The sequence below is a fragment of the Capra hircus genome, chromosome 5 (assembly GCF_001704415.2).
Source record: "Capra hircus breed San Clemente chromosome 5, ASM170441v1, whole genome shotgun sequence".
Classification (NCBI taxonomy): domain Eukaryota; kingdom Metazoa; phylum Chordata; class Mammalia; order Artiodactyla; family Bovidae; genus Capra; species Capra hircus.
Window position 1 is genome coordinate 83,575,593 of NC_030812.1, and position 26,873 is coordinate 83,602,465.

The window sequence follows — 26,873 nt, forward strand, 5'->3', positions numbered from 1 at the left end:
AGTTGTCTGCATATCTGAGGTTACAGAGCTATCCATATGTTTTCCATTAATAACTCAAATCTTGATCAATTCACTTTATATTCTTTTGCTTCAGTCCTCTGTAAAATTATGCAGCTTTGTGGAATGATCTCTAATGCTCCTTCTCGTTAAAAGAATTCTATATTCTGATTCCAAACTCCTTCTCTAGGAAAAATAACTCATTGTTTGGGTTTCCATAGATTTCAAGCTTACTACTTGCAATTTTGAATATATAGGTCAATCTCACACTATTTCACAATTCAGAATTGTCAAACAAAATGGTCCCCCTGAAAAGTTGTCACCTGAAATCAATGTATACAACTTGAAAAAAAAAAACTGAATGCCATGGCAAATTACAAACATGTTATATATATAAAGTAGGGGTCTCTTATACATAAGGGATCATCACCTGGAAAGAAAGTCTTTTCTGAAATAAAAATATTCCAGCCTGAATCTCTTCAAAATGTCTATCAGTTTGGCAAACTCTTTATCAAGGGATTCTTTATGGTTTCTCAAGTTGTTCAGCATTAAGATGCAAAGATTTAGCTTCTCCTCCATGATATATCTGAATTCCTATAAGAAGAGTCACAAAACAAGTTCCACTGTTCCAATGTTAAATATAAAGAAATAACAGGCAATAGAACATGCTCTGGACATTCCAACACCAGCAGCATTCACTGTTATTGAACTCTAAAATGCTAATCGAACAGATGTCAATTCTCAGTTGCCTAAAGATGGATGAGACTGGGGACTGATGACCCCAATTTAACAAGTACATATTGGGTACACATGGTGTGCCTAAAATTGAGCTTTGTTTTCTTTTTCTTAAGATAAGTGGACATTTCATCAATAATCACAGTAGCTTTATTAATAGAATAGAACGGGACTAGGAAATGCAGTAAAATCAGTATTTGTTGATTACCGTATTCAAAACCATATTAAAAACCTTTGAAAAAGGTAAGATTGACAAAAGGGCTGATATTAACACTCCAGAGTTTTCAACATTTACTTCTTGCTTTAGCTTAACTTAGGGGGCTGATAGATGTTAGGAAGTTGTCTGGCAGTCAAGAAGTACAGATAATAAGTTATGGATAAATTTAAGAGATTTCCTTTTATATGCTTCCACTCTAACAAAACTGGGAATAGCTACCTAAAATGTTTCCACATTCTGATATTCCGCTAACTTCTGGTATAATAAAACTGTCAAAGTCTCAGGAATAAGATTCTTTTGCACAATAATCATTCTATCAAAGAGAATTTTGAAAAGCCAAGGAAAAATTCAAGCTTAGACCAGCCAGTTCTCACAAGGATTCAAATAAAATACATTATTAATTTACATCTTATTTACTCTTTGTCTCTCCAATGCATATTCCATATCCTTACACTCACTCACACTTTTCATATCACACTCTTACTCTCACCGATATACACAAACTCATGCACATCCCCAGACACAAACTCTACACACATTGTCAGAATGAGAAGGCATAACACTGCAATGAAATCTTAGAAATGATACTGTGTATAATAAGTGCTACCTGGGTTTGGAATGTAGAAGATAAACCAGGAAAATCACAAAATTCAGAATACTTACAGTAAGCTTGTTTTCCCACTTTTCTTTCACAGTAATCTCTGGATTAGTTACCCACTGTAGAAAATGATCAATTCGTGTTTCAACTTCAGAAACATCTTCTTGCTGAAAAAGAATTCCATACCTTCCAATAGGAATTCAGTGAAAGGCATATAAAAAGAAGTAATTTAGACAAGGTTTAATATAGGCAATTTAGAAAGCCATCAGAGAGAATTCCTTGTTATCTAATGCCACCCAGTGACTTTCCTTTATCCTAGGATGTTGCCATGTGAAGATGCTAACTCTCTACTCTACATATGCTGAATAAATCAGTTAAAACTATTTTCCAGAACAAAACCTACCCATTTTATTCCCCTCTCAAATAGAAGGAAGCAAGCATTTTCATGGATATTTTTTCATTCATTAAACTAGATATTATCTACTTAGACTAGGCAGTGACAGATTTTATTTTCTTGGGCTCCAAATCACTACAGACAGTGACTGCAGCCATGAAATTAAAAGATGCTTGCTACTTGGAAGAAAAGCTACGACGAACCTAGACAGCATATTAAAAAGCAGAGATACCACTTTGCAGACAAAGGTCCATATAACCAAAGCTATGGTTTTTCCAGCAGTTTGTACAGATGTGAGAGTTGGAGCATAAAGAATGCTGAGCACCAAAGAACGGATGTTTTCAAATCATGGTGGTGGAGAAGACTCTTGAGAGTCCCTTGGACTGCAAGGAGATCAAACTAGTAAATCCCAAAGGAAATCAACCCTGAATATTCATTGGAAGGACTGCTGCTGAAGCTCCTTTCCTTTGGCCACCTGCATAAAGTCAACTCATTGGAAAAGCCTCTGATGCTGGGAAAGATTGAAGGCAGGAGGAGAAGGGAGTGACAGAGGATCAGATGGTTGGATGGCATCACTGACTTAATGGATATGTGTTTGAGTAAGCTCTGGGAAACAGTGAAGGACGGGGAAGCCTGGCATGCTGCAGGCCATGGGTCAGGCATGATTTAGTGACTAAACAACAACAGCAATGTGCTAGACACTGTGAAAGGAACTGGAAATACCTACATGAAAATGGTGTTCTCAGCTTTCTCTGATCATCTAGGATTCCTAGTCAAAAATCGAGATAGAGAGAGACTTTTCTGGTAATCCAGTGGTTAAGAACTTTTCTTCCAATGCAGGTGACAGGGGTTCAATCCCTAGTCAAGGAACTAAGATCCCACATGCTACAAGGTAACAAAGCACGTGCACCACAATGCTTGAGCCCTCTTGCCACAACAACACAGCCCATGTGCTCCGGAACCCACGTACCACAACTAGAGAGAAGCCTGTGTGCCCCAACAAACGATCCTGCGTGCTACAACTAAGACCCAACACCCAAAAATAAATGAAGAAATGTTTTTCAAAAATTAAAATGGAAAAAGAAGTACTAGTCATTAGCTAGAAGGAGTTCAATAGTCTTCAGCCCTCTGATACTAAAGATTAACTTGTAGGGAATATAAGCTCAAGCAATCTGTACCTAATGGTCAGCCCGTTAGTCCTGATTGACCCAGAATTAGAAGATGCACATTAGGAAGATTTGAGAAAAATCTTTTCATTTCATAGTAGGATATATTTTGTTCTCAACACATAGATACGCCCGTGCTCAGCAAACAGGCTGTAGGTCAGTTATCTATAGATCTTCCTGGCCAGTGAAACAGCAGATGTTATACAATACCAGACTCTGAAGCGTAGCTGTGAACTCCACTCCCTTTTGCTCAAGTTCTCTCAGTAACAGCAGCATTTCTTCATCCATTATCATGCCCAGAGATGACAAGCCGATTAAACTGCACTGCCACTCAGTGTCATTATTCTGAAACAAGTACCAAAATGTCCACAACCCTGTCATCCCAATGAAGAATATTCATTATTTTTATTTCATGAAAATGATGCCCATGCGTCAATGTAATGATCTCCATCAAACATTCTAAATTATCTTATGAAATCCTCCTGCGTGCATGCTAAGTCACTCAGTTGTGTCTGACTCTTTATGGCCCCATGGACTGTAGCCAGCCAGGCTCCTCTATCCATGGGATTCTCCAGGCAAGAATACTGGAGCAGGTTGCCATGCCCTCCTCCAGGGGATCTTCCTGACCCAGGGATTGAGACCATATCTCTTAAATCACCTGCATTGGCAGGCGGGTTCTTTACCAATAGCGCCACCTGGAACTACTCCTACACCCCCCCCCCCCCCCCCCCCGCAAACTGCTCATTTCCTCTCTTGGATGCCTTCAGCTTAACCTTTACTCATTCTTAAAGCACACTCAGATATCTAATAGATAACATTTACATTTACATGATATAAACTTCTATGGCTCTAATTTTCTGGAAAGAAGGAACAGGAAAGAAATTCTCAGAAAAAGAAAACTGTTGGTCACGGGAGGGTGCATTCAACAAATCCCATTGAAAACAGACTGGTTTCTTTGTCTCTCTTCCACTCATAGAAGATGCTGTCAGATGTTTCACAAAGCAAGTTTCTCATACTTCTCTCGAACTCTCGAAGTCTCTGTGTCCTCTCATACTTTAGATATATGACAACAACACATTTAACTTCCTCCTTGCTGTGAGTTGGAAAAAAGTGAATGGGCTCTTATTGCAGATTCCAATTAGAAGGCAAAGACTTCCTAATCCATTAGTGAGATAAACTTCAGCACCAGAATGCTGCCAGCTGTTTAACCCCTGTTCAGAATTATAAACCTTTACAGGCTGGCATCTTGGCGTCATTATTACCTCAGAGGACAGGGGATAAAAACACATCGCTGAGGTAGGTTAGTCACCATGTCATTCAGTCTGGCAGTTTGGCTTGGTTTCAAGAGCACACTAAGAAAACGATGCGTCTTTGCAACAGAATGTCAGGAAAGCACAGTCCTCAGCAGAATGTTCAAGACTGCCTGAGAATGCCTTAGGTGAAGCAACATATGTCGCCCTGCATCCTTGGCAGGAGATATTCAAATGGTACTTGCCCCAAGGACGTTCTCTCCTTTCAAGGTCATAGCACAGCTGTCAACAGGAGGACATTCTGGACAAATCTATCATCTACCCAACATGGGAAGATCATCAAAGTCGTGAAAGAAAGCAATCTGCCAGAAAACATTTCCTAGCATTCCAAGCACACAACTGGAAAATACATAGGAATGAAAATATACTAGGGAGTCAGGTTTCAACATTTCATTCACAAGAACGCGTTTGACTGTTTCCACCCCTGTTGTAAAGAACTACCAACAGGCTGGAGGTTTTAAGGCACTAATTCATTTTGCTATTTTAAAATTAACCCCAAACATATAAAAATGCTAATTTATGTTCAGAATATAATAATCAGTGTCGTTAATTTGAGTCGGTACAATTATATTCTCAAGCAAAGAAATTTCATGTTTCTGCATAAAACAATGTAAATGAAACAAGTAAATTTTTGGTAGATACATTTACTTTGGGACTTGAAGAAATACTAAAAATAGTTCATGATCTCTACCACAATCTTTCAGACCCCAGGCTGGGGATCACTGCAGGTAGTCCTGAAAAATATCAAGATAGGAAAGATTTCTTGCGAATTCCCTGGCAGTCCAGTGGGTAGGATCCCATGCTCTCACTGCCAAGGACTTGGGTTTGAACCCTGCTTGGGGAACTAAGATCACACATGCTGTGTGGCCAAATATATATGTGTATGTGTGTCTGTGTGTGTGTGGTGTACGTGTGTATACACATATATAAAGATTTTTAAAGTCCAGATTCACTGAACACATATTTCCACACCCCATGCTGCAGTCTCACTGTAGTTTTCAGCCATAACTTGAAAAAGATTCATTCTTCCAGGCTAAAAAACTTTAGACATAGGTTCCACAAACTATCAGTGGATTCTCTCAAAATGTCATGGGTGATTTTCAGCAAGATACAGACCTTTACTTAATAGCAAGCTATGAACATGTTGATTATTTTTGTAAAGGCTTCCATTTAATGATAATTACCTACCTCTGCAGACTGAGCAAGAATGAGTTCACAGTGTAGAGATTTTACTCCTTCAGAGTCGACACTCTTATGCTCTCCACTGACATTTAACTGCATTCCATTTCTTGAAGAAAAAAAAAAACAACAGTAGTCTGGTCTGGTTAGGTATGCCTTATGTTTTAAGTCACAAGAATAAGATTTATTTATCACCAAACAGTAAGCACTATGTGAGCTGTATAAGGACTGCATTAGGTACTTAAGACTACAGAGAGGAACAGAGGTAGTCTTTGCCCTCCAGGCGCTGCACACACTACTGATTCTAGGTGGTTGCAAACAGGTAAGCCATACTTTCTTTTTAAGAATTGGAGCTAATAGTTGAATTTTTAATTTTTTCACTAAAAATCTAGATGCCTTGCTTTGCTATAAAAAATCAGAATATGTGGTCACATTGGGTCCATATATTCTTGATGAAACAACTCTCTGGAGCTAAGCAGAGTAACACCCCATCTTTACCTGGATAATGTACTTTCCTCATTTTCACCCTGCTAATATAAGTATGTGCACTTACCCCACTGACTGTACTCAGTTTGCTGCTTATGGACTTCTGGTCTAGCACGTTATACAAAATCAGAAACAAACGATAACAGAAGGTAGAGTGTGTCAGGAAAGAGGTCAAAACAACATGCCATGCATGCACTCAGATTACTTAATCTCAAGGCATGAGAAAAGTAAGGGTGAGTGAGGGAGGTTGACGGAAAACGTGTGAAGGAATCCGCACTCTTAGGAGAGAAGCTGAGAAAACATCACAAAGTTACAGCAGGAAAGAACGTGGCATGTTCAAAGAACTGCACACAGCTCATAACACCGCTCATAATGTGGAGCGGGGAACGCATGACAGAAAGTCGGTGAGAGGTTACCCTGTACTTACATCATGAATTCCTGTTGTAAGTGCTGTAACTCTAGAGCCAGCTTGTTTTTCTCCCCTCGTAAGTTCTGGAATCACATACAACATTAGGCTGCCCATGTTACTCTCCTGGGACATTCACATTTCCGTTTAAAATCCCCACCATGCAAGTTGTGAGATTATTATGGTATACCTCAATAATGCTTCCATATTCTAGGATCGTTGACTTAAGCTCTTCTATACTTACATCCTTCTGAAAAGTAGGAGAGAGAATTAATAGAAAATAAATGTACGAGTTTACCAAATCATATTTACTAGACTAGCAATCTGAGTCAAAGAAGAATTATAAATGCCTAATGATGTGATGAGACCTTCTACGAATCTCATGATTTGAAAATTCTGCTAGTCTGGGTTTGCGATTAAAACTATAGAAAACAAAAGGGGCAGCAAGGCATCTATTATCTGACTGTGTTATTATGTTCCATCTCGGCCTGGTCCAGTGAAATCATACCCTGAAAGGCAATTTTAAAATCCAAGTCAAAATTTTATTACTACAGCTTATTTAAGGAAAGAAAAGCAGTTTTTACCTGCAAGTGACTAATAAATTATAAAAGCATCCAATTTTACCCAGTTCAAACCATATGTTTTAAAAATCATAGTTTTGCACTCCAAGACCAGAGGGTACAGTCAGTGCCTGACCTGTAGCTGTGTCCCAGGTCACATGTGAATGGCATGGTGCCTGGGGCCTGAGAAGTATCTTACAAGCGCCGGGCGGGAGAGCAGAGGGGTGGAAGGACTAAAGTTATGGAGGAAGTGAGCAGTCATCGCCACTACAATGTCACTACATGGGGAGAGAGAATGCCCATGAGGAGGAGACACAGTTGGTACCAAAGTCAGTATTCTGGTCAATGTCCACAAGCTGTGAAGGATGCCTTTGAAATGTCATAAACTGCAGGGAAAGGATGTGAAATACTGCTCCTCCTTCCCTTTCCTGTCTTTGAATGTGGAAGCTTATTAACTTAGGCTGTGTCCTTTCTGTGTCTCTTAAAGCCACCAAACCAGCATCCCTGTAGCCAGAAAAGTTTGTTACCAAATAGGCTATGATCATGAGAGACAAATATAAATAGAGTAATATTTATCTATCGAATTAATCAGTCAAACTAGGTAGAACATAACTCGGGATATGTTGTTTTTCCCTGAAATGAATGACTGTACTTTCGTTAATGTTGTTACAAATTAAAACTTCATCATCACAGGGAGTTTCTGGTTGGTCCAATGGTTAAAACTCCATGCTTCCAGAGCAGGGGTGCAGCTTCAATCCCTGGTCAAAGAACCAAGACACTGAGTGCCCCAAGGTGTGGCCAAAAAATTAAAAACAAAAGACAAACAAAACAAAACACTTCATCACCACTATTTAGCCAGTGACTGGTAAATTGGCATACTAATATTGTTAAATAAAGGGATGAATATCACCAGAATTTACAGAGGATATATTAAAATATCCCAGTGGAAAAGTTAATATTCTTCACTCAGAAGAACAATTTTTATCCTTACAAATAAAGAAATGCCTTATGACAGAATATTAGAATCAGATATTTTAACAGGGGTGGAGTTATGCAAATGCCTTCCTCTATTACTTGGAGGGAGTCTCCAGGATTCCATGGACAGAGATAGTACCAACCTTCTGTAAACTTGCATCTTTATTAAGCAAAGTGTTTTCATATATGTGTAACTGCATCTGAAAAGAAACACATTTAGGGAAGGCCACTAGGACACTGCTTTGGCAAAAGACAATGCCGCAAAATCATGGCACAATCAGGAGACATGTTTCTGAAGCATTTTTTATATGCATGCATTTTTCACTTTATAAAGAGCCTTCCCATTAGCCTCACAACAACCCTCAAGGCCAAGGTCATTGCCCTCTCTCTACCAGGAAGGAAATCAAAGCTCAGCACTATCCAGAGACTTGCCCGATGTCACACCTAGTAAGTGACAGAACAGAGCCTAGAATCTGAGTCTCCAACTTTAGCCAAGGGCTCTTCCCACTGTTTCACACTTCACATAATAAAAGGACATAAAGTGTGTTCATTTTTTGATGAAAATAAAAATCTAGCTAGGACATGAACACAGACTACTCCATATGAGCATGCAAAAGGCTCTTCCTCTTTTAAAAAACAGTGTAAAAATGTTCAAGCTTTCTTTTAGCAAAGTGAATATTAAGGATATTATCAGTTTAAACCAAAAGCAAGCTTGTTGGCATAGACTCCTAAGTAGGATGTAATTGAGAAAAATGTATATTGTTTGAATGGAAAGCTTGGAAAAATAATAGCATAGTCAGAAGTAGAACTGTCATCATAATCATACATGTTTGATATTCCTTTATAGTTCTCAAGGTATTTTCACATAATCCTTTCATTTGAGTTTCCAACAAACTTGTGGATGAGGTACCCATTTAATAGATGGAAAAACTGAGATTTAAAGAAGTTAACTAATTGTTTGGGGTTAAAAATTTTACCCTGGAGAAGAAAATGGCAACCCACTTCAGTATTTGTGCCTGGAGAATCCCCATGGACAGAGGAGCCTGGCAGGCTACAGTCCATGGGGTCATAAGAGTTAGACAAGACTTAGTGACTAAACCAGCACTGCCATAAAGCTTTTAAGTTGAGAGGACAGGATTTGAATCCACATCTTCTCTGGCTCTTTCCACTAGTTTATGGCAGTTATGTTTTCCAAAACAGCCATTCCCAGAATAAAATCAATGTTTAATGTCTACATTATAATGGCTATAATATATGTATATGTACATACACACATGGAATCGGGTGTCTGCTAGGAAAAGCGAGAATTCCACATACAGATATGAATTTTAAGTACATCATCATTTCAAACATATACTAAAGCAAAAAATACTGTTCAAATAAACCATCAGAGATAACAAAAAGCATGACACAAATTCCTGAATTTAGTAATAGTTACCTGTTTCTTGATAATAAAGTATGGCAGATATAACAAAAATATACACTAAATAGATACTTTTATCAATATAGATTTAAAAATCATTTTTATAAGACATAATTTCTTTATTCAATAGAGTTGAATTAAAAAGCAAGATGGACTTTTCTCCCCATCTCTCATTTTTTGCATTAAGAAGGTACAATAGCTGAACTTTTCCCTAACTTAAGAATTTGAAAAATTAGATACTATTAAATTAGAAATTGTCACTATAATAAAAAATATAAATAATAGCAAATGGTGGCAAGGATGTGGAGTAATTTGAACCCTTATACATAGCTAATGGAAATGGAAAATGGTATAGCTACTTTGGAAAAAAATCTGGCAGTTCCTCAAAAGGTTAAACATAGTTATCATATGATGCAGTAATTCAACTCTTAGATACATGCTCAAGAGAAATTAAAACTTACATCCACACAAAAATTTATACGTGAATATTCATAGCACCATCACTCATTATAGTAAAAAGAAAAGTAGGAACAGCTTAAATATCGAGCAACTGATGAATGAACAAAATGTGCTATATTCCTATAATGGACTATTACTCAGGAATACAAGGAAATGAAGTAGTGATATATGCTATGACATAAAGGAACTCTTAATACACTAGTCTCAGTGAAGAAAGCCAGTCACAACAGACAACATAATGTATATGACCCCATTGATATGAAATGTCCAGAACAGCTAAATCTATGGAGATAGAAAGCTGATTAGTGTTTGTCTAGTGTTGGGGAAGAATAGAAAATGACTGCTAAAGGGATTTCTTTTTGGATGATAAAAGTATCTTAAAATTGGTTTTGGTGATGGTTGCACAACTCTGAATATATTTAATACTAAAAACCACTGACCTGTATACTCTAAGTGAATTTAATGGCATATGTGTTATATATCAGTAAAGCTGCTACATTAAAAAAGCAGACGCTGTCTTTTATATAACTCAGACATCTAGAGTACAAGTTTCAAAATTCATAATGAAAGGTCACTGAGTCAATGAGTCACAAACATCTTCATAAAGTAATATTAATTTGATGCAAGAAAATATTTTACCAGTATTTGAGAAGTGCTTACTTGGTGCTCTTTCTCAGTTTTAGACAAGTCCTCAATCTTCTCTTCCAATTTATATATATCCATAATGTTCTTAGCATTCTAACGTAAAGTAAGATAGTATTCTTAGATTTAGACCAAAAAAAACATAAAAGGACATCACAAAGTCTTTTTTAGAAAGTGATATTTTTATCATTGACATCGTAATCCATTTTAAACTAAGGGACAGAACTTTAGACTTTGTCCAAAAATAACACAATCTTTTTAATGTGATCATCCAGGAATATTCTCAGTAATCCCTTCTTATTTTCCATTCTACCTGGACATAACTCCCTAGACATAACTTCAGATTTGTCATTACAGTAACTGGGACCCTTCTGTTACCTTAATTGCAAAAACATCTCCCTCTTCAACCATTACTTCTTGTCTTTCCAGATTACTTCTTTGTGCATCAACAAACCTTCAGTTCCCACTGGAGCCTGCAAGCCAATGATCCCACTACTTTCTCATTACCCTACCACCCTCCCGTGAACTCAGTCACCTCTTGACTCAGCTTAAATTCTTTCATGGCCAATCATTTCAATCTCTTACTTCCACATCCCTTCAATCCCCTTGGCTCTCCCCTATTTCTTAGTATTTTCTTAATTTCAGCTTGCCATCCACTCCATGCCAGCACCTTTTCTGATAACGATTGTTAAAGAGAAATACGAATAAACCAATAGGTCACATATTAAATTTGTAAGCTTTAATCTCAAGGTTTTCTGGTGATTATATCATACCTATTCAAATGGTCATTTGTCTAAAGCAAGGATTTGCAAACTGTACCAACTGCCCTTATCCATTCTCAGAGACCACCTCTGACTACTTGGTTTTATAAATAAAGCTTTATTAAGACACAACTGAGCCTGTTGTTTTCAGATTGTCCTTAGCCACCTTCACCTTGCAATGGCAGAAGTAAGTGGTTGTGACAAAGTCCTTCTAGCCAGGCAAGCTTAAAAATATTTACTATCATGTCCTACAAAAAGTTTGCCAATTCCTGGCCTATTTCATTCTTTCTCTCTCCTTGAACTTCCAATACCTCCTCCAACATCCTCACTCTCAGCCAATGACTTTGCTCTGTATTTCACTGAGACATTAGAAACTATTCAGTTCAGTTCAGTCGCTCAGTCATGTCCAACTCTTTGCGACCCCATGGACTGCAGCACGCCAGGCCTCCCTGTCCATCACCAACTCCTGAAGTTTACTCAAACTCATGTCCATTGAGTTGGTGATGCCATCCAACCATCTCATCCTCTGCTGTCCCCTTCTCCTACTGCCTTCAATCTTTCCCAGCAGCAGGGTCTTTTCAAGCGAGTCAGTTCTTTGCATCAGGTGGCCATAGTATTGGAGTTTCAGCTTCAGCATCAGTCCTTCCAATCAATATTCAGGACTGATTTCCTTTAGGATGGACTGGTTGGATCTCCGTGCAGTCCAAGGGACTCCCTAATAGAAACTATTAGAAGTGAATTTTCCACATTACTTGGATATATAATAAATATTTGGGAATATTATAAAGCATTTGCTGACCTGAGTACTTTATCCACTACCTTTATTCCTGCTTCAGTCTAAGCCTTCACTGACTTTCGCCTGCTTTAATATTAAAACAAGAGCCTCCTAATCGGTCTCCTCACATCTTCCCTCGACCCACAGTTGATTCTAAAGCCAGGAGCCAGAAAAATCTTGGTAAAACTGAAATTATATGATGTTACTCCTCTGCTCAAAACTGTTCAGCAGCTCCCATCTCACTCAGCATAAACAACCAGAGTCCAAACAATGCCTTTATAAGATCCTGGGGGTCCAGGTCCCCACAACTCTCTGTAGCACCTTGTGGTACTTGTTCCCTCTGCTCCAGCCACACTGATCTTGTTATCCCTTAAAAATGGTGGGCAGGCTACAGCCTGAGGACTTTGGACTTGCTATCTCCTCTGCCATGGGTGCTCTTTGAGATGAGCCTCATAGTTTTTAACCAAAAATTAACTTCACAGTTCTACTTTTCCTAACCACCCAATAAACTAGAGTTTATAAAATAAACCTTTATTTTTGTGTTTTTGACCACAAGGCAGGTGGAATTTTAGCTCTAAGACCAGGCATCAAACCCACATCCCCTGCATTGAAAGGTGGCGTCTTAAACAATGGACCACCAGGGAAGTCCCCTAACCACCCTAGTTTAAATCGCCGTTTTCTGTTCTTCTCTTGGTGGCACTAATCTCATCTAACATGCTAGTTTCACACAGGCTATTTTGCTTAAGTCCATATTCACTTAGAATACAGTCTGCTGCTGCTGCTAAGTCACTTCAGTCGTGTCCGACTCTTCACGACCCCATGGACCGCAGCCCACCAGGCTCCTCTGTCCATGGGATTTTCCAGGCAAGAGTACTGGAGTGGGGTCTATCTCCCAGTGATTGTGGGTATAAGAAGTAAATAAATGTAAGTGAATACTTGGCTTCCCCAATGGCCCAGTGAGTAAAGAATTCACCTGCAAATGCAGAACACACAGGAGATGTGGGCTTGATCCCTGGGTCAGGAAGATCCCCTGGAGGAGGAAATGGCAAACTACTCCAGTATTCTCACCTGAAAAATCCCATGGACAGAGGAGCCAGGTGGGCTATAGTCCATAGGTTTGCAAAGAGTAGGATACGACTGAGTGACTAAGCTCTCCATCAAATAATTACCCAAGCCATTGTGCTCTTCACAATGCCTCAGATTTTCACCTCCGATAGTAACTGCAGCCATGAAATTAAAGGACGCTTACTCTTTGGAAGAAAAGTTATGACCAACCTAGATAGCATATTCAAAAGCAGAGACATTACTCTGCCAACTAAGGTCCGTCGAGTCAAGGCTATGGTTTTTCCTGTGGTTGTGTATGGATGTAAGAGTTGGACTGTAATGAAGGTTGAGCACCGAAGAATTGACGCTTTTGAACTGTGGTGTTGGAGCAGACTCTTGAGAGTCCCTTGGACTGCAAGGAGATCCAACCAGTCCATTCTAAAGGAGATCAACCCTGGGATTTCTTTGGAAGGAATGATGCTAAAGCTGAAACTCCAGTACTTTGGCCACTTCATGCGAAGAGTTGACTCATTGGAAAAGACCCTGATGCTGGGAGGCATTGGGGGCAGGAGGAGAAGGGGACGACAGAGGATGAGATGGCTGGATGGCATCACGGACTCGATGGATGTGAGTCTGAGTGAACTCCAGGAGTTGGTGATGGACAGGGAGGCCTGGCGTGCTGCGATTCATGGGGTCGCAAAGAGTCGGACACGGCTGAGCGACTGAACTGAACTGAAAGCAAACAGTGACATCTATATGCCTTTTCTACACAAGTCAATCATTGTAATGCCATCTCATGAAGAAGAGTTCTAAGTCTCCTTCCTTCTATCTCAATTCTAAATTGGTATACTATAATTCTTTAATGGTAGTCAATCATCTTAAATATGAGAAGAAAAATATCTTACATTGGGAACTTACTTCAAAAGCACTAGTTTCATGGAAACCTGGCCTGGCAGCTATAATATATCTAAATAAAATACAAAATTTCTTTCCAATCTTTAGCTCTTCCTTTGCAATCCATTATGAATGTCCACTTAGGCCATGAATTGGATAACTCTTCAGATCATTCATTGCAGCTTAATAAATAACTCTAATAAACTTATATAAAGCACAACCAAAAAACTAAACATAATGATTGACATTCAAAAGGTATCTATAGGGAATTTTTCTTCAAAATAGTAACTTACTAATAGCTTTTCTACCTGTTCTTCCAATGATGTAATTTTGTTGCTTAAAAATATATATTGCATAAAAGTTTTCTAAGATTTTACTAATATTTACTAACATATATAAGGTATATCATGGTTAACAAAACGGCTTCACATGATTATCTTAACCTTTGAAGTAACTGTAGGGAATAGGTATTATTAATCCCTCAGAAGATAAATGGCCTTTCCAAGGTCAGACTGTCAAAGAATTTAAGATCTAGGTCTTAGAATCAACGACCTTTGCCATCTAGTTTTGTGGAATAATATTGGAAAATTATTAAATAATGTCTACACTTTCCTTCTTGATTTGTATACTGTTTAGATGGGTTAATTTCATTTCATCTTAAGTCTGATTTTCTTAAATCCTATTTCCTCATGGAGAATTACAAAGGTAATATACTTCTGTCCAAACAGGAAAATTCTGTCTACTCTTCCTCACTTGTCATTTGACAAAGCAACCTAGTATTTTGCCCACAGGAGCCTGAAATTCATATGATTTGAATTTCATATGAACCCAGGGTCAGGACCCATGATTATATGATTTCCATATTTATCTGTATAATCTGTTTAACAATTTCAACATACCTCTTCTTGGAGAATCCGAATCTTAAGAATCAGAGCCCGGTTTTCTGTCTCCTGATTTATTAAGAGAAACATAATTTTAAAGTATTTGAGAAGCTTATGAAAATAACAAATATTTACTTCCAGAGTTATCAACATTTTTTCATCAACCTTAAATATAGCACTGACATACTGCACACAAGCCTAGTCGGAAAATATTCTCAATATGGGGTTAAGCCTTTGGCTTCCAGTTTCTTGGTATCAGTGAGAAGTCACTCTCCTCCTTGACTCAATCTACCCATGACAGAGAAGGAAAGATGAGAAACAAAAAAAAGGTTATGTGGTTTGCCTAAAGTTACACAGCCCTCAGAAACGGGGCTTGCATGTTCTCAGCCTGACTCCCAAGGGTGGGCTCTTGGTCACTGCTCCACATGACTTCCACATAGAAGCTCCTTAGTGGTCGCAGACTGAGTCCTTGCTGTAATGTATTCATAGAGACTTGCAGAGTCACCTGATACTTAGTGAGTGCAGTCTCCACATTTTATTGTTGAGGCAAAAGCTAAGCTAAACTGTGTTGCTTGTAGGAGGTCATGAGTGAAAGACCCAGGCCTGAAATTCAAGTTTCCTGATACCTTACAGACCTAAAAATAAATCAGTCTGAATGACTTTCAGCTGACCGTCCCCCTACGTCCGACCATGGTTAGTAATGCTCAAATAATGCTAGAGGGACTTTGAAGATTATTACTGAAGCTCCAAAGAATAGTTTAACAGTCTCCATGAAAATAATTACTTCTCTGGTAGTTGAAACTTAGTCTAAATAATGTTTTGCTCCCCAAATTACAAGCCTGGGCATATTTAGTGTTAAGGACTGATTAATGGAGCTAATTAATAATCTGTACATGCTGAAAAAAATGAATGTTTTTAAAAACCAGAGAAAAAGGTGAAAGTTTGACACACAGATTTTTTTTTTTTTTTGGAAGATGTGACTTTCAGTGTCAGATATTTATAAATCCACCTGTTAACTTCAGAAGGCATTCTAGATCTTCACAAACCATTGCAAATGTAACATTTGTAAAGAATTTTAATCCTGGCTGAAAACAGTTTTTTTTTCTATCCTACTTGCCTTTACTTTTCTAAGGGGTTACCAATTCATTCATCAGCCTACTTATTTCTGATCTTTGCCTCCACATAAACCATCTTGGATTTCAGTTAAATAAATGATCTGCCAATTCCAAAGTACTTGGATGACTTACTAATTGTTTGTTCTGGGCTACAATCATGGTCTTCTGCTCTTCTGAAGCATTCATACTAATTTTCAGTTCCTCCAGTTCTTCTTTTAACAGGTTTGTTCTCATAATAGCCTGGTGGGCACTGTGGGGGTGGGGAAAGAAGGCAGTAAGCAAAACCTCAAACATAACCGTCAAAGATACTAACTAAAGCCACAGACTGTTTTTAAGCTCCAAGTTGAAAACCACTGAAAATTCAAACCAGATGCCAACAATAGTAAAAAAAAAAAAAAAAAAAAAATTTACTCAAGATCTTCCACAGTCCTTAGAAAGGGAAGGGACTCGGGTAGAGTACACTGGGAGATAAAGGGTGGAAAGAAACAAACATATTCCTGAAGCCAAGGACTAGCATACTCCCTTTGAAATCCATCACTGGCTAAATCACACAGTTCTTTCCTTCTACTACTAAGACATAATATCAATTAATATAATTATACAAACAGTTATTATATACCATCACACATTCACTCAAAGCATAGCTTGTTTTCTTTTTAAAGAAACTTTGAGTTATTATATTCCAAATACATAAGCCAACAATGGAATGGAGAGAGCTTGAGGTTAGCGTTTCTTTTAATGTTATAGATTGGGGGACTTCCCTGATGGTCCAATAGCTAAAATTCTGCACTCCCAATGCAGGTGGCCTGGGTTTGATCCCTGGTCAGGGAACCAGATCCCACATGCTGCAACTAAAGATCCCACATTCTGCAATGAAGACTTGGTGTAACCAAATAAACATATATACATATATATTTAATTTTATAGATTGATTTGGAGTATGGTCAAAAGTTGTGAGGGTAGCAGTTCATGGTCAGAATGCTTTTCTGTGTTTTCAAGTTAAGTGAGAACTTTTCTGTTCAGAATTTTAGCATCTATGACACCTGTGTGGTAGTTTGAGCATTCTTTGGCATTGCCTTTCTTCGGAATTGGAATGAAAACTGACCTTTTCCAGTCCTGTGGCCACTGCTGAGATTTCCAAATTTGCTGGCATATTGAGTGAAGCACTTTCACAGCATCATCTTTCAGGATTTGAAACAGCTCAACTGGAATTCCATCACCTCCACTAGCTTTGTTCATAGTGATGCTTTCTAAGGCCCACTTGACTTCACATTCCAGGATGGCTGGCTCTAGATTAGTGATCATACCATTGTGATTATCTGGGCCGTAAAGCTCTTTTTTGTACAGTTCTTCTGTATATTCTTGCCACCTCTTCTTAATATCTTCTGCTTCTGTTAGATCCATACCATTTCTGTCCTTTATTGAGCCCATCTTTGCATGAAATGTTCCCTTGGTATCTCTAATTTTCATGAAGAGATCTCTAGTCTTTCCCATTCTGTTGTTTTCCTCTATTTCTTTGCATTGATCACAGAGGAAGGCTTTCTTATCTCTCCTTGCTATTCTTTGGAACTCTGCATTCAAATGCTTATATCTTTCCTTTTCTCCTTTGCTTTTCACTTCTCTTCTTTTCACAGGTATTTGAAAGTCCTCCTCAGACAGCCATTTTACTTTTTTGCATTTCTTTTCATGGGGATGGTCTTGATCCCTGCCTCCTGTACAACGTCACATACCCCGTCCACAGTTCATTAGGCACTCTATCTATCAGATCTAGTCCCTTAAATCTACTTCTCACTTCCACTGTATAATCATAAGGGATTTGATTTAGGTCATACCTGAATGGTCTAGTGGTTTTCCCTACTTTCTTCAATTTAAGTCTGATTTTGGCAATAAGAAGTTCATGATCTGAGCCACAGTCAGCTCCCGGTCTTATTTTTGCTGACTGTATAGAGCTTCTCCATCTTTGGCTGCAAAGAATATAATCAATCTGATTTTGGTATTGACCATCTGGTGATGTCCATGTGTAGAGTCTTCACTCATCTCACATGCTAGTCAAGTAATGCTCAAAGTTCTCCAAGCCAGGCTTCAGCAATACATGAACCGTGAACTCCCTGATGTTCAAGCTGGTTTTAAAAATGGCAGAGGAATCAGAGATCAAATTGCCAACATCTGCTGGATCATGGAAAAAGCAAGAGAGTTCCAGAAAAACATCTATTTCTGCTTTATTGACTATGCCAAAGCCTTTGACTGTGTGCATCACAATAAACTGTGGAAAATTCTGAAAGAGATGGGAATACCAGACCACCTAACCTGCCTCTTGAGAAACCTGTATGCAGGTCAGGAAGCAACAGTTAGAACTGGACATGGAACAACAGACTCGTTCCAAATAGGGGAAGGAGTATGTCAAGGCTGTATATTGCCACCCTGTTTATTTAACTTCTATGCAGAGTACGTTATGAGAAATGCTGGGCTGGATGAAGCACAAGCTGGAATCAAGATTGCGGGGAGAAATATCAAGAACCTCAGATATGCAGATGACACCACCCTTATGGCAGAAAGTGAAGAGGAACTAAAGAGGCTCTTGATGAAAGTGAAGGAGGAGAGTGAAAAAGTTGGCTTAAAGCTCAACACTCAGAAAACAAAGATCATGGCATCTGGTCCCATCACTTCATGGGAAATAGACGGGGAAACAGTGTCAGACTTTATGTTGGGAGGCTGCAAAATCACTGCAGATGGTGATTGCAGCCATGAAATTAAAAGACGCTTACTCCTTGGAAGAAAAGTTATGACCAACCTAGACAGCATATTCAAAAGCAGAGACATTACTTTGCCAACAAAGGTCCGTCTAGTCAAGGCTATGGTTTTTCCAGTGGTCATGTATGGATGTAAGAGTTGGACTGTGAAGAAAGCTGAGTGTTGAAAAATTGATGCTTTTGAACTGTGGTGTTGGAGAAGACTCTTGAGAGTCCCTTGGACTGCAAGGAGATCCAACCAGTCCATTCTAAAGGAGCTCAGTCCTGGGTGTTCTTTGGAAGGACTGATGCTAAAGCTGAAACTCCAGTACTTTGGCCACCTCATGCGAAGAGCTGACTCATTGGAAAAGACTCTGATGCCGGGAGGGATTGGGGGCAGGAAGAAAAGGGGATGACAGAGGATGAGATGGCTGGATGGCATCATCGACTCAATGGACATGAGTTTGAGTGAACTCTGGGAGTTGGTGATGGACAGGAAGGCCTGGTGTGCTGCAATTCATGGGGTCGCAAAGAGTCGGACACGACTGAGCGACTGAACTGAACTGATGACACCTGTACACACAGACTTTTTTAGAACCAGGTTGCTTGTTTTCTGATGCTTGAGCATGTCCCACTTTATCTATTTTACCAGAGTCTGCACTTGATCTATTACATCCTTAAGGTCCAGTATCCCTTTCTACCTTAAGCTAAGGTAATGAATGTTCTTATCATCCTTCTAGGCTACAGGTACCCTGTTGCTGTTCAGTCTCCAAATCATGTCTGACTCTTTGCACCGCATGGACTGCAGCACCCCAGCCTTCCATGTCCCTCACCATCTCCCAGAATTTGCCCACGTTCATGTCCATTGAATTGGTGATGCTATCCAACCATCTCATCCTCTGTTGCCCTCTTCTCCTTCTGCCTTCAATCTTTCCCAGCATCAGGGTCTTGTGGCCACAAGGTAAACTGACGGCACATTTTAAACTTGACTCATCAATGAATCTCTCATAATACTTAGCATGGAACTTTGCATAGAGTAAGAGTTCTAGTGAACCACTGAATGTTGGGATAGATTTACACTTGATCTGTATGCATATTGGTCTTACAGAGAGACTTGAAGGACATAGAGAACATCATTGCTAGAAAAGAACTAACGAACGTTGCTGATGGGAAAGTAAAGTTGCTTTACTGGTGGGAAAACAAAGCTGTTTTCCAAAGTCACTTTGGAAAAGTGTGGCAGTTCCTCAAAATGCAAAGTATAAGTTGCATGCGTGCATGCTGAGTTGCTTCAGTCGTGTCTGACTCTGTGACCCTGTGGGCTGCACCCCGCCAGGCTCCTCTGTCCATGAGATTCTCCAGGCAAGAATGCTGGAGTGGGTGACCATTTCCTTTTCCAGGGCATCTTCCAGACCCAGGAACTGAACCTGTGTCTCTTGTGTCTCCTGCACTGGCAGGTAACTTCTTTGCAATCAGTGCTGCCTGGGTAGCCCTGAAGTAGAGGTTGTAAGTGAAAGTCACTCAGTCATGTCCAACTCTTTGTGCCCCCATGGACTATACAGTCCATGGAATTCTCCAGGCCAGAATACTGGAGTGGATAGCCTTTCCCTTCTCCAGGGAACCTTTCCAGCCCAAGGATCGAACCCAGGTCTCCTGTATTACAGGCAGATTCTTTACCAGCTGAGCCACAAGGGAAGCCCAAGAATACTGGAGTGGATAGCCTATCACTTCTCCAGCAGATCTTCCTGACCCAGGGATCGAAACAGCGTCTCCTACATTGCAGGTGGATTCTTTACCAACTGAACTATCAGGGAAGACCAAAGTATAGGTCTTAAAAAGTATAGCAACTTTACTCCTAGATATATAACCATGAAAACAGAAAACACATGACCCCATAAAAACTTGCACACAAATGTTCATAACAGCAGCTTTTTTAAGTGCCGAAAAGTGGTGCTAACCCAAATGTCCAAACTAAGGTATATTTATACGATGGAATATTATTCAGTCATAAAAAAGAATGAAATAGCAATATATGCTTCAACATGGATGAACTTTGAAAATGTGATTCTAAATGAAAGAAACCAGACACAAAAGTCACATGCTGTATGACTACATGAATATGAAAATGTTCAGAATAGACAAATCCATAGAGATACAAAGTAGATTAGAGGTTGCCAGGGTCTGAGAGGGGAGGACATGGGGAGTGTTAATCACTACTGTTAATCAGTATGGGATTTCTTTTTGGAGTGATGAAAATGTCTTGATCACGTGAATATACCTGATATCATGTGAATATATCATGTGGATATACTTGTGAATAACTGGAATTATAGGGGACTGGAATGCAAAAGTAGGAAGTCAAGAAACACATGGAGTAACAGGCAAATTTGGCCTTGGAATGCGGAATGAAGCAGGGCAAAGACTAATAGAGTTTTGCCAAGAAAATGCACTGGTCATAGCAAACACCCTCTTCCAACAACACAAGAGAAGACTCTACACATGGACATCACCAGATGGTCAACACCAAAATCAGACTGATTATATTCTATGCAGCCAAAGATGGAGAAGCTCTATACAGTCAACAAAAACAAGACCAGGGGCTGACTGTGGCTCAGATCATGAACTCCTTATTACCAAATTCAGACTTAAATTGAAGAAAGTAGGGAAAACCACTAGACCATTCAGGTATGACCTAAATCAAGTCCCTTATGATTATACAGTGGAAGTGAGAAATAGATTTAAGGGCCTAGATCTGATAGAGTGCCTGATGAACTATGGAATGAAGTTCGTGACATTGTGCAGGAGACAGGGATCAAGACCATCCCCATGGAAAAGAAATGCAAAAAAGCAAAATGGCTGTCTGGGGAGGCCTTACAAATAGCTGTGAAGAGAAGAGAGGCAAAAAGCAAAGGAGAAAAGGAAAGATATAGGCATTTAAATGCAGAGTTCCAAAGAATAGCAAGAAGAGATAAGAAAGCCTTCTTCAGCAATCAATGCAAAGAAATAGAGGAAAACAACAGATTGGGAAAGACTAGAGATCTCTTCAAGAAAATTAGAGATACCAAGGGAACATTTCATGCAAAGATGGGCTCGATAAAGGACAGAAATGGTATGGACCTAACAGAAGCAGAAGATATTAAGAAGAGGTGGCAAGAATACACAGAAGAACTGTACAAAAGAGAGCTTCACGACCCAGATAGTCATGATGATGTGATCACTAATCTAGAACCAGACATCTTGGAATGTGAAGTCAAGTAGGCCTTAGAAAGCATCACTACGAACAAAGCTAGTGGAGGTGATGGAATTCCAATTGAGCTGTTTCAAATCCTGAAAGATGATGCTGTGAAAGTGCTGCACTTAATATGCCAGCACATTTGGAAAAGTCAGCAGTGGCCACGGGACTGGAAAAGGTCAGTTTTCATTCCAATTCCAAAGAAAGGCAATGCCAAAGAATGCTCAAACTACCACACAATTGCACTCATCTCATATGCTAGTAAAGCAATGCTCAAATTCTCCAAGCCAGGCTTCAACAATACATGAACCATGAACTCCCTGACGGTCAAGCTGGTTTTAGAAAAGGCAGAGGAACCAGAGATCAAATTTCCAACATCCGCTGGATCATGGAGAAAGCAAGAGAGTTCCAGAAAAACATCTATTTCTGCTTTATTGACTATGCCAAAGCCTTTGACTGTGTGCATCACAATAAACTGTGGAAAATTCTGAAAGAGATGGGAATACCAGACCACCTGACCTGCCTCTTGAGAAACCTGTATGCAGGTCAGGAAGCAACAGTTAAAACTGGACATGAAACAACAGACTGGTTCCAAATAGGAAAAGGAGTATGTCAAGGCTGTATATTGTCACCCTGCTTATTTAACTTATATGCAGAGTACATCATGAGAAATGCTGGACTGGAAGAAACACAAGCTGGAATCAAGATTGCCGGGAGAAATATCAAGAACCTCAGATATGCAGATGACACCACCCTTATGGCAGAAAGTGAAGAGGAACTAAAAAGCCTCTTGATGAAAGTGAAAGAGGAGAGCAAAAAAGTTGGCCTAAAGCTCAACGTTCCGAAAACGAAGATAATGGCATCCGGTCCCATCACTTCATGGGAAATAGATGGGGAAACAGTGGAAACGGTGTCAGACTTTATTTCTGGGGGCTCCAAAATCACTGCAGATGGTGATTGCAGCCATGAAATTAAAAGACGCTTACTCCTTGGAAGAAAAGTTATGACCAACCTAGATAGCATATTCAAAAGCAGAGACATTACTTTGCTGACTAAAGTCCGTCTAGTCAAGGCTATGGTTTTTCCTGTGGTCGTGTATGGATGTGACAGTTGGACTATGAAGAAGGCTGAGTGCCGAAGAATTGATGCTTTTGAACTGTGGTGTTGGAGAAGACTCTTGAGAGTCCCTTGGACTGCAAGGAGATCCAACCAGTCCATTCTGAAGGAGATCAACCCTGGGATTTCTTTGGAAGGAATGATGCTAAAGTTGAAACTCCAGTACTTTGGCCACCTCATGAGAAGAGTTGATTCATTGGAAAAGACTCTGATGCTGGGAGGGATTGGGGCAGGAGGAGAAGGGGACGACCGAAGATGAGATGGCTGGATGGCATCACGGACTCAATGGGCCTGAGTCTGAGTGAACTCCGGGAGATGGTGATGAACAGGGAGGCCTGGCATGCTGCGATTCATGGGGTTGCAAAGAGTCGGACACAACTGAGCGACTGAACTGAACTGAACTGGAATTAGATCATGTGAATAATCTTGTGAATATACTAAAAAACACTAAACTAATTGTATACCTCAACAGGGTGACTCTTCTGCTTTGTGACTTGTATATCAATCAAAAAAACAAATTTATTTTTTAAAAATGGAACTGAAAATTCCTAGCACACAGTACCCACACCATGGCTCACCTTTTTACCCGAAGGCGCAGTTCAGTACAGTCCTCTGATAACTCTCTGTTTGCTTCTTCCAAGTTTTCTAATGCCAATTTCAATTTATTATTTTCGTCTTCCAATTTCTGCTTGTTGAAATGCAGGTCTGCTATATAGGTAATCAAATCAGGTATCTCTCTGTGGGTAAAAGGATGAATGAGCATAAACTTCAACATCACTAATCCCTTCCAGTCAAAGTAAGGCTTATGGTTAAGCCCAAACAAGCTTAAATATTCCTGTGAGGACTTCCCTGTTGGTGCAGTAGTTACAAATCCGTCTGTCAATGTAGGGGACACAGGTTCAATACCTGGTCTGGGAAGATTCCATGTGCTGCGGAGCAACTAAGCCTTGTAGGCCACCACTGCCAAAGCCCTCCAAGTCTAGGCCTCGCGTGCCACAACTTACTGAGTTCTTATGCTGTAACTACTGAAGCCTACTTGCCCAGAGCCTTTGCTGTGTGAAAAAAAGAAACCACCACAGTGAGACTCCCGTGCACCGCAACAAAGAATAGCCTCCAACTGCCACAACTAGAAAAAACCCACATGCAGCGATGAAGATCCAGCACCACCAAAAATAAATAAAGAAGATTTCCTGCTTTATTTTCATTCATCCTCATAAACATAGTTCACATACACCGTATTTATTCAAGCACTTATTACAACAACACCAAAGATTTTTCCAAAATTGCCGGATATTTAGCATCCGCCACTTGTGAAATCAACTTTTACAGCTTTCGTTTCTTCCTCTTCACTTTGCTCCCAACTTCTGTCTCTATCTACACTGAAGAGTTCCTACTTCTGCCTGGGTTATGGAAAATCCTGAAATAAATTGACACTGGATTCTTTCAATCAGAAATCTTGGCCGGTTTCCACAGGCATTTAACTAGGAAACAATTCGTAGAGTTTTATTATTGTAGCCTTTAGCTCACAATTTAGTATTCATTGTTCCTAGTATTTTCTACAGCTTGTTAACATTTATAGCTGTCACACTTGCCCTGACATTTGATCCTAAACCCTTTGAGAGTCTGAACTGTGTTTTTCAAGGAGTCCCAGGCCTCCTCTTCTTTGCCATCTTTTCCTAGAGTTTAGCACAGGTTGGCCACATGGTTCCTAGTCCACATTTTTTGCACAGATAAACCTGAAGTGGCAAAGATAAAATAAGGAAGGACAGGTCCAGTGCTTCAATTCTGAGCTTCCAAAGCAGAGACTTGGGCTCAGTCCCTGGTCGGGGAACTAAGATCCCACAAGCCACATGTTGGCTCAGCCAAAAATTTTTTTTCAAAATAAAAATAAAGAACAGAGTCACTTCTCCTTAATATCTAAACTCATGTGTAGCAGAAAACAGCTTTTCTCATTAATATCTAAAAGTATCTATTGAAGAAGTAATAAGGATTGACATATATACACTACCACGTGTAAAATACTAGCTAGTTCAGTTCAGTTCAGTTGCTCAGTCGTGTCCAATTCTTTGCGACCCCATGAATTGCAGCACGCCAGGCCTCCCTGTCCATCACCATCTCCCGGAGTTCACTCAGACTCAAGTCCATCGAGTCCGTGATGCCATCCAGCCATCTCATCCTCGGTCGTCCCCTTCTCGTCCTGCCCCCAATCCCTCCCAGCATCAGGGTCTTTTCCAATGAGTCAACTCTTCACATGAGGTGGCCAAAGTACTGGAGCTTCAGCTTTAGCATCATTCCTTCCAAAGAAATCCCAGGGTTGATCTCCTTCAGAATGGACTGGTTGGATCTCCTTGAAGTCCAAGGGACTCTCAAGAGTCTTCTCCAACACCACAGTTCAAAAGCATCAATTCTTCGGCGCTCAGCCTTCTTCACAGTCCAACTCTCACATCCATACATGACCACAGGAAAAACCATAGCCTTGACTAGACGGACCTTAGTCGGCGAAGTAAATGTTTCTGCTTTTGAATATACTATCTAGGTTGGTCACAACTTTCCTTCCAAGGAGTAAGCGTCTTTTAATTTCATGGCTGCAGTCACCATCTGCAGTGATTTTGGAGCCCCCCAAAATAAACTCTGACACCGTTTCCACTGTTTCCCCATCTATTTCCCATGAAGTGATGGGACCAGATGCCATGATCTTCGTTTTCGGAATGTTGAGCTTTAAGCCAACTTTTTTGCTCTCCTCTTTCACTTTCATCAAGAGGCTTTTTAGCTCCTCTTCACTTTCTGCCATAAGGGTGGTGTCATCTGCATATCTGAGGTTCTTGATATTTCTCCCCGCAATCTTGATTCCAGCTTGTGTTTCTTCCAGTCCAGCGTTTCTCATGATGTACTCTGCATAGCAGTTAAATAAGCAGGGTGACAATATACAGCCTTGACGTACTCCTTTTCCTATTTGGAACCAGTCTGTTGTTCCATTTCCAGCTAGCTAGTGGGAACTTGCTATAAAGCAGAGGGAGCTCAGCTTGGTGCTCTAAAATGACCTAGATGGGTGGGATGAGAGGGACATCCAAGAGAGACGGATATAGGTATACATATAGCTGATTCACTTCATTGTACAATAGAAACTAATACAACATTAAAGCAATTACACTCCAACTAAAAACACAAAAAGCAACCCCTCAAAGAGCTTAAGGTCAACATCATAACTCTACGTAAGATGGAACTTGTCGTGTGTGGAAAACACATAAAGTCAAAGAAGGATTAAGTTTTCATGAGTGAGAAAATGTTCATTTATGTGACACTTCATAATCTTTCACAATTTGTGTTCCTAGTGAAACTACTTCTAATGCAATTGTGATATAATAGCTAAGAGTTAAAAATAAATTATGTTAGCCCTACCACACATGCACACAAGCAGAGCTAAGTGACTTTACTGTAAATAAAATACATGAAAAAGTTGAAAGTGTTAGTCACTCAGTCATGTCTGACTCTTTGAGATCTCATGAACTATAGCCCACCAGGCTCCTCTGTCCTGGAATTCTCCAGGCAAGAATACTGGAGTGGGTTGCCATTCCCTTCTCCAGGAGATCTTCCAGACCCAGGGATTGAACCCAGGTCTCCTACATTGCTTTGCCAATGTTACTTTGCCAACAAAGGTCTGTCTAGTCAAAACTATGGTTTTTCCAGTAGTCATGTATGGATGTGAGAGTTGGACCATAAAGAAGGCTGGTGCCAAAGAATTGATGCTTTTGAACTGTGGTGTTGGAGAATACTCTTGAGAG

General features: G+C 39.8%; 1 protein-coding gene across 1 annotated transcript in view; it reads right to left on the reverse strand.

Moving 5' to 3' along the window:
* The window catches only part of LOC108636133 (lymphoid-restricted membrane protein), a 37,810-nt gene continuing 11,360 nt past the window's right edge, over positions 424-26,873 (reverse strand). Inside the window, exons 6-16 of the mRNA XM_018049105.1 lie at positions 23,670-23,828; positions 16,150-16,267; positions 14,921-14,971; positions 10,566-10,643; positions 8,167-8,223; positions 6,679-6,738; positions 6,510-6,574; positions 5,606-5,705; positions 3,318-3,452; positions 1,613-1,714; positions 424-591 (exon numbers count right to left, since the gene is read on the reverse strand). Of these exons, the coding sequence (XP_017904594.1) occupies positions 424-591; positions 1,613-1,714; positions 3,318-3,452; positions 5,606-5,705; positions 6,510-6,574; positions 6,679-6,738; positions 8,167-8,223; positions 10,566-10,643; positions 14,921-14,971; positions 16,150-16,267; positions 23,670-23,828 (1,093 nt within the window). The remainder of the gene's footprint in view (positions 592-1,612; positions 1,715-3,317; positions 3,453-5,605; positions 5,706-6,509; positions 6,575-6,678; positions 6,739-8,166; positions 8,224-10,565; positions 10,644-14,920; positions 14,972-16,149; positions 16,268-23,669; positions 23,829-26,873) is intronic.